The 8,778-nt window shown below is 45.1% G+C and overlaps 1 protein-coding gene across 3 annotated transcripts in view; it reads left to right on the forward strand.

Annotated features, from left to right (window-relative positions):
- Window positions 1–8,095, forward strand: part of LOC142572274 (sodium-coupled monocarboxylate transporter 1-like) — a 69,237-nt gene extending 61,142 nt beyond the window's left edge. Inside the window, exons 14-15 of one of the 3 annotated variants that reach the window (XM_075681257.1) lie at window positions 1,880–1,962; window positions 2,650–3,572. In XM_075681257.1, the coding sequence (XP_075537372.1) occupies window positions 1,880–1,962; window positions 2,650–2,814 (248 nt within the window). In that variant the 3' untranslated portion in view covers window positions 2,815–3,572. Of the gene's footprint in view, window positions 1–1,879; window positions 1,963–2,649; window positions 3,573–7,027 lie in introns of those variants that run through there. The other 2 variants (XM_075681255.1, XM_075681256.1) reach the window with 2 other exon arrangements.
- The last annotated feature ends 683 nt before the right edge of the window (window positions 8,096–8,778 follow it).

Below are 8,778 nucleotides of genomic sequence, written 5' to 3' on the forward strand. Positions count from 1 at the left end.
CTTCGACGTTCGCTATTAAGCTTCTTGTCTTTAGGAGCCGTGTTTTTCATTGAAAGAATTCGCCGCTATCAGCAATTACAGAGACTCCGACTTAGTGGCCCTCGCGATTGGCTTCAAAGCTCGGAAAGCTCGACGCCTTGCATAATACTTGTTCCCAAAAGTGAACTTCGCCTGAATACAGAAATGTTACGCGGTGAAGCATACGCGAAAGTACTGCTTTGAAGCATAAGTGTGTGCAGTGGCAATTGTCACGGGACAGAGTATGTATTCTTTAATTATACACGCGTCCACCCGCAATCTCCTGTCACAGTACAAGTACCGATATGCATAATAAGGGTACTGGCAGGCCTCTTCGGATGTGCCTGAGGCGATTTGAGTCATGAAAGACAGTAGAAGACATGCATTCATTTTATTGAACTGCCCGATTTTTCGGACGTTTTTGCGGCCCCTAAGGAGCCCGAAAAATCGGACGTTGACTATACAACTGACCAAGAGGATGCTTCAAATGGTCCGCGGTGCAAACGCACGCTTGAAGGACGACGAGAACAGAAAGGACCCGCGAATTGAAAAATTAACGGGAGAGGAACCGTGCCGCCGCTTCTTCCAAAGAGCTTGAGCTCAAAAAACAAAGTGTTGACTGACGCCGAGATGCAGGCGCCCCTCATAAAAACCAAAATAAAGTCTTTAAAGTAGGGAAATGCAACATTGAGGCGTTGTGCGCGGACTGAGGGTACGTCAGGGCAGTTGAGGTTGACACACAAGCTGTCGAGACAGAATCTCATTTGTGACAATGTTCGAGCCTCATACCAATGAGCTTGCTATCAGTTCATAGAAATAGCTCGTATCCCCTTCAGTCACAGCATCCACAATGGTGGACGCGACCTATTTTTGCCATTTCTGCGCAGTGGGAGCAATACATAGAGCACAGGCATTAGGTTTAGGGTAAACTCAACATTCTGATAACCAAAATTACTTCTATTTTACTTCTGAGTGATATGTATCCTTACAGAGTACCGCTTTGGTGAAGGCGCTACTGTGTTTTACGTGACGTTTGACGTGGGACATCTCGGTAGCAACCTTGAAGTATACTTTTTTCTTTCTTGAATTAAAGCGGGGGTTTCAATCCTTTTTATAAAGAAACGTAGCATGACTGGCTTTACAATATTCAAATATGTTATTACACTTTAATGCTCGTGATTCATCATAAAATGTTCAAAGAGTCATCCTGCCACCTTGATTTGCTTTCAGTGGAGTCTCAGGCACCATCTATGCTTCACATGTGTATCGACAGTCGATCATAATTCGTGACTGAATTCGATACTATTTCTGTGTGCATCTCATTTTATTGATATTTGAGAACGTTCGACTCGATTTGCAATAACCATTTTTTTCAGATATATTTTATTCACTGCGCGTTTTACTAAACCCTCCCAGCTGATTTCTTTTTAAATAAAATAAACGCTGCTCCTTACTACTGAAATTGGATTAAGCCGGTTTTTTTTTTAATTTTTTAGCACGGTTACTAGAGAGTGACAGCATTGGGCGACATGGTGTCAGCCAGTCTTGAGAGCCCGTCAGCCCGTCTGGGTCAGTCAGGGAATTTTGCAAAGGCACTCAGGGAAAACCCGGAAAACTCAGGGAATTTGGAAATGTCAACTTGGTAGACACCCTGAGTACTTTCTCTTATAATCCTTAGTGTGTGGTGTAACCACAACATTGCGTAATGGCGTTTTGAATCGTTTGGCTACCTTTGAGACACACGGATGAGTTTCGGATACAAGTTACTAGCGGTGGTGTCTTTGTGAAGGACTGCAGTGTTTCGAGTTTGTTTGCTCAAGTTGCAGTAACACTTGCCTTTTGCGCATCTCCACGCGTTCAGGAGGCAACAAGAACACTGCAAAACACATCCCCCTCACCAGTGAGGTCTTCCTCCAACTCTGGGCTAAGGTAAAACTTCTCAAGGTGAGTCTCACTTGCCGGTAACACTTGTCTTGAAAGTCCGATCTAGTGCGTCGGGCGCACGTACGTTTTATGGTCCCGAGAATTTACTACCTTAATGTCTCGAGTCGTCGCCCCACATCCTCGGCAGGCGTAATAGCGCAAGAAAAGGGTGGTGGGCGATGTCTAGGTGAAAACTTGAATAGACGACCGCGAAAAACATTTGAGAGTGACCCATTTACTTCGTAAAACCAACGCACCATGTATTTTTATAAGTGTTATCCAGATACATAATAGCAGGTTTACCCGTCGGCGTCTCAATAGAAACCATAAAAGAGCTGTCGTTATCCGAGTCGAAAGTGACACAAGGAGCTCAGTACCGATAAGCTCTCTTCGCTCGAAAGCGCTGAAATTACAGCATCATCACTTGGCGATGATGCATGTCACCGCTTCAGCCCGTTATCTACGGTGTTATCGAGGACAGTTGAAATGGCGCAGTGCTAGAAAAAGAAAAAAGGACCACACTTTCAGATATCGAAAACCACTGTTTTGATTATATGATGATTACAAGTTCTGTTACAAAGGCGACCTCAGGTGGACGGTTGGATTGTGTTTCTCGGAAATGGGCGATGACTCGAGATACATATATTACGGCACCTGGAAGCCAAATCCTGTAGCTAAGCAAGTCCTTTCTCACGCAAAACCTCGCAGCCCGCTCACGATGGCTGGGATCGCTGCAGACACGCTACCACCGAGTCCCATCAACTGCGAACCATAGCGGCGAGGGTAGAGAGTGAAGAATGGATGAGACGATGCAGCCATCAGTGGTGCTCACCACCGGACCTTGCGTCTCAGTGCTCTTCGCAAAACGAATAAATTGTGTAAGGGCAGACAGACAAACAAAACTGGCATTGATGTCACGCTGGCAGTTTCGATATTCACTGGAAACGATACGTATCAAATCTATCCTCCAGGATAGAAGTGCGCGAAACATGAGCCTCTGTACAGTCGGATCGAAGACAAGCAGCATGAGAGAAGCATCGGGTGCAGTTTTCTTATTTCCTGTTACTCGAGCATATTCGAATGTGCCCGTGTGTTATAAATGTTTGACATTTTCTTGCGGCTTTTCAAGAGTCTCCCACCTAAAGTAATTGTTCAACGCGGTGAACATATATCAAAGAAGCGGAGCGCCGACGTATATGTCATTTCTTTCCGCCTGTTGCCCTTCTACGCTTAAGACGCATTTCTTACATCATGCGTCTACCGCCTTTTTATTTGCAGGCGAGCAGATAATGGCTCTACCATCCCTATTAAACGAACTTCCCTCTATAATGAAAAGGTTGCTTATTTAAACGCTCCCCACCATGATGCGGATTTTTGCATTGTAGCCTTGTACCCATATCCTTAGATTTCTGTCTGTGAGCTCACTTTATATTATTTATGTGTGACACACTTTTGATGCTACGCTATATGTACGCACATTTTAAGAAGCTTTTGCTCATTTTAAAATTTTATTTTGAAGACGTGTAATTTGACACTACTGTAAGAGCTATTCTGCTGTCTCTGCTGGTGTACATGGGGCCAAATTCTCCTCAAACCATCCTGCGCGGCTTTTTCCTTGGCTCCTTTTTCACTGTACTGTGAAAATAAAATAATCTGAACTGTACTGAACTGGTTAAGCGCTTTGTTTGTATGTGTGATGAACAGTTGTCATAACAGTAGAGACCACAGTCTGGAGCCGACGTTTCAACAAGGGGCTTGCGGAAACGTTTGACGTGGGGACTTGTGTGGGGTTTTGCCTCAGGGCGCCCTAACAAAGACAAGCCCCCTTGTCGAAACGTTGGCTCCAGGCTCAGGCGTCCCTTGTCTAACCACTCTTGATCCATTCAAGTCTACATCCTCCTTTGACCTCGTATCTTGTCTATGCACTGCCGTTAGTTCTTGCTCCAATCATAAATATACACTCTACGTGCTTGACGCTCATTTCTTTGCAATTTGGAACAGGCACGCGCGATGCTACGTTTTTCTTGCCACCGGCACTAGATATTTGAAGCGTAAATGCGAGTTTGACTGGTTGCATGGAAAACATCCATGGCCCTATTTTTACGCTCCAGCTTCCAACAAACAAGGATCTGCAATACCTCATCCTGCGGGTCTCCATGGGTGCTTCACATGTGTGCTGGAATTACAGGCCAAGAGAGTTAAGCCTGAAGAATATTCGTGGGAGTTATGGTGTCAACGTGTTTTCTACAATATATGGCCCTCGGTTGACAAGGGGGTACCTGACAGGCATGTAGGTCTGACAAAACGATGTTCTCTGTGAACCACGCGAACAAGACGTCGCATGTGTAACCAGAGTGGTGTATGCTATTCTTCCGTCGTACCGTGATGAATATATCGGTCAAATGTGGCAGTGCCTCAGTGTGTGCCTCTAGGAATAGGAAAACATCACGTATACCCTCATTTTGACTTAAACAACCTACTTTGTCCCACATATCTGAGGAATATGCCGCTTCCGTACATATATTTACTGACGGGCCGGTGTCAACAACGTCCTCAACCACGACGTTCGTAATACGGAATATCAACATGAGTAAGCGCTTCGTTCTCGTCAACCAAACTACACCAAAGGCCGCAGAGAATTTTGCCATACGGGAGGCAATTCGTTATGTCTCGATGGAGCCACATAAGACTTGGACTATATTTTGAGATTCTAAACCGGCATTCCAAGTGATCGATTCTGCACTTAGGCGGGAACCTTACTATGTCCTTGTTCAAGAGGTGGCTGAATCACACGATGTCGCCCTAAAAGCTGGCCATTGCATAATGTTTCAATGGATTCCGGGACATTGTGGCTTACATGAAAAAAAGAGCTCGCCGATGTGGAGGCAAAGACGGCCCACATTAATGTCGCACCAATGTCCATCCCATTTTCACGACCAGACACGAATGTCCTAGTGTACAGACTTCTGCGCGTTAATACCGCAGTATAGTGGACCTCGCCAGGTCATCGTCGTCGCCGCCTCCACGAACTCGACCTAGATATGAAAATACGGATACCACCCACCAAGAAAAGGTGCAATGCAAGCTTGCTTCACAAATTACGATTGCCTGCGGCCTTCACTCGGCGCTACCTGCATCTCATCGGCCGGTCGGACAGACCAAATTGCGAGGGATGCGGTGTTCCTGAGACGACAGAACACCTCTTGCGCATCTGCTCGCGATTTGATGTACAGCGAAAATCGCTGATAGACATCTTGTAGAAATTTGTCGTTACACCATTGACTGAAAATGTTCTATTGGGACCTTCGCCTGGTCCTCATCATCAGCCTGATAGCCTGAAGGCTGTAAACAAATTTCTTCGCGAGACAGGGCTGGACAAAAGACTGAAGAATCTCGGACCGTGCAAGTTTCTCACTACCATCTTCACCCTCATAATCAACGTCTTCTCTATTCTATCCTTATACACCCTATTTTCCCTTCCCCCAACGCCGCGTAGCGGTTGGTTTATGAATAGTAGCTGTGGCTTATGAATTCCCTTTCTCCTGCGGCTGTGTTTATGTCGGTCAGACCAGACGCTGTACTTACAGAAAGATGCAGACTAAGACATACATCACACCAACAACACTAAGCAGGATCAGTGCTGACCTTCCTACTGAATGCCCACACTGCGGCCACGAATACAACAAACACATGCTCTGGCTGTGCCCTGCCAACGCGAGCACGGACTTTCCCGACCAGTCTTCCTGGGACTCAGCGCTCAGAAGCACAGAGCTCATCGCTCTGCTCAAGGCTGTCCAGAGGGCCCGGGCCGTCGCCTAAGGACTCTGTCTACCGGCCCCGACCTGGGTGGAGCCGCCGGATTGATTTCCCCTCAGGACCTAAATAAAGTTCTAACTCACTCACTAATATCCGTTTAGAGGAACATTTTAACAATCGATCACCTGATTGGCGTTCCCATGTAGCAAAACATTGCAGGGCTTGAGAAAAAAAGACAAAGAAGGTGTGCCTTTCGCTACCAGAAAAAAACTAAAATTTTATACCGTCATAGGGACCGTCGCACACGGGAGCTGCTCGAGGTGTATGTTATAAAGAAGGAAACACGCGTATGTATTAGCGATCCGATCCTTCCGTTGTACTTGCTGATTGTTAGGTGCAATTTCTGGACGCAAGATTGTGATAGCAGCGCTTTTGGATGGCCTATCGGCATGATGAGGTCTTTTTATCATTGTATCCCACTTCTACTTCTGTTGCCCATGTGCTTACAGCGCTGTACCCCCCTAAATATAAAATGGACTTCCACCAACTAGTCCAACTTGCCGCTCTAAAACAGGTCAGTAAATATATATACATATATATATGTATATATATATATATATATATATATATATATATATATATATAGTTGAGTTTAATGGCGCATAAGCAACTAAGGTCATATACTGTCTCTATAAGAAGTTGGGTACCCTCAGAGTCCTTTTCTGATAGAGGGCCCCGTTCCCAACCAATATAAAGACCTCAGCCTTTTTCTCAAATATATATATATATATATATATATATATATATATATATATATACAGACATGTGTGTGTGTGTGTGTGTGTGTGTGTGTGTGTGTGTGTGTGTGTGTGTGTGTGTGTGTGTGTGTGTGTGTGTGTGTGTGTGTGTGTGTGTGTGTGTGTGTGTGTGTGTGTGTGTGTGTGTGTGTGTGTGTGTGTGTGTCTCGTCGAACACGAATTGTCCAGGGGCTGCATGTCGCATTTGGTGGTAAACCGCCGAACTTGTCGATGCAAGCATCGTTAAGAAGACACACCCATCATTTTCAGGCACCGACAACCAGCTAACCCGAAAACTCGCAGAGGTGCCGCAAATGCATTAGTCAACCATCATAAGAATTTGCATTCTTAACTCTAAGGTGGTATACGTTACTCTTTTGTGTGACGGCTGATGCGCACGCGCGTTCGGTATTTAGCCGATCTTAATAAGTTTCGTGTAGTGCATATATATAATTTGCCTTCGTATAAATGTAGTTGTTCTCTGCACGTTCGTCTCTCTTCGTGGCACTTGATTCTCTTCCTATTGTTTGCAGGAGCCCGAAGAGGAAAAAGCGCAAAAAGAGCCCCTCAAACTCATCAACGTATCGGAATTGGGGGCAACGTCTTTCGCGTAGAACGGATCTTTTTAATCTATCTAGACCTACCCAGGCTGACCGAAGGAAGCTCGCTAAGTTCAGACAAAGGGTGCAGTGAGAAGTTTTTGACGCAGCACTTTGTGCGCATGAGATTCAGTGAGGCAATCTGAAAGACAAAGTTCACTGACAATAAGGCTAAATTTTCGCAGGTGCTAAACTTAGGCTTTCGCAGCGCGATAGATTTACCATAGCAGACACACACGTAACGTAAGTTAATTATATGATAAAAATACGTTAACGACTTTGCAACTTTAATTAAGCATTATACGCACCTTTATTCATAAAGTGACGTTTATTTTTTATAAAAGCACGCACAAAAGAGTGTCACGAAGTCTTCCAGCGTTGTAGAGTCCTTTATAACTGGGCTCCTCAGACGTATGACTACATGAAACGATTGCAAAAAGTTTTGTGGGTGTCTGATAACTACCTCGGTAGCGGTCTCAGAGTTGGTGTCGCATTTTAAGACTACTTGTGCGATGTTCTTCCTTCAATTTTTATGATATAAGCACGAAGCTTTCATCTGTTCTTAGGTTCATTCCCTCTCATAGTCATAACCATCATCGGTACACCACCGCCAGCACCAGTGTGAATGCAAGGATAATGAAAGTAACCAGGTTACTTAGTATAATGTTCCTCTTGATTGCACGCAACCCTGCGAGAATATTTAAAGCGGTACACCACCTTTAGCGCCAGTATAAGTGCAAGGATAATGAAAGTACCAGGGCTACTTAATATTATCTTCCTCTGGATTGCATGCAATCGTGCGAGAATATTCAAAGCTCCACCTTCAAGCTGTCTGCTGTTAAAGATGGTGGATCTGACAGAACGAAAAGACATTTCCAACCAAGAAGTGCACTCGGAAAATTTTCCACAGATCTGCTGCTTATAGTCATCTCTTCCTTCCCCACATATTCGTAGTCAAAGGTAATTAACCATGGTAAATAAAGTATGCGAATTGGACTAAAACGACGTTGTTGTTTTTCTGCTGTTCTTGTCCCTTTAATTTAGTTTATAATAAAACAAAACCTATGCGAGGTACACCTTGGGACATCCTCGGCGTTGTATGGTAGAGTTGTTAATAAGTGTGATACATATCGTCATTTCACGTGAACGAAGCTTTTCTAAATATCCCTGGATACCTGGGGAGCGTTAAGCAGATAAACATCTGAGACGGCAAACGACTGCGCAGCGCCACTCAACTTCTTTTACTTAGTAGTTTACGGCGGCATGCCTTGTGCATGCCAAGGTGCGAATATTCCCAGAAGCAATGATGTATAGTGGGCACTACTCCAAAGAAGGGACAGGGGGATGGGTAGTGGGAGGGGTGGAAGAGGTGAACGTTAAGAATGCGTGGGAGGGTAGTGTCAGTCGTCACCACGCGACAGCTTCTTCTAAGGGAATGGTGCGGTGTGGAGATGTGCCTCCTGCTTTGTCTGTAATGTTCTAGCGTTTAGAACAAGTTGAGTGGCTCTGTTGAATCGCCTGTTTTATACAGCTCTCCTAGTGGTGCCCGGTCAGCGAGCTCACGAGCCGCCGCTTGGCGCGTTTATTGCCGTGGAGTCCAGGTGAATGTAATGCGCAGCCGCACAAAGTACAGAACACCGAAACTGCACGCTAACGCTTAGCGCGTCCAGTTCCCGAGTATACAC

The sequence above is a fragment of the Dermacentor variabilis genome, chromosome 2 (genome assembly GCF_050947875.1).
Source record: "Dermacentor variabilis isolate Ectoservices chromosome 2, ASM5094787v1, whole genome shotgun sequence".
Lineage (NCBI taxonomy): Eukaryota > Metazoa > Arthropoda > Arachnida > Ixodida > Ixodidae > Dermacentor > Dermacentor variabilis.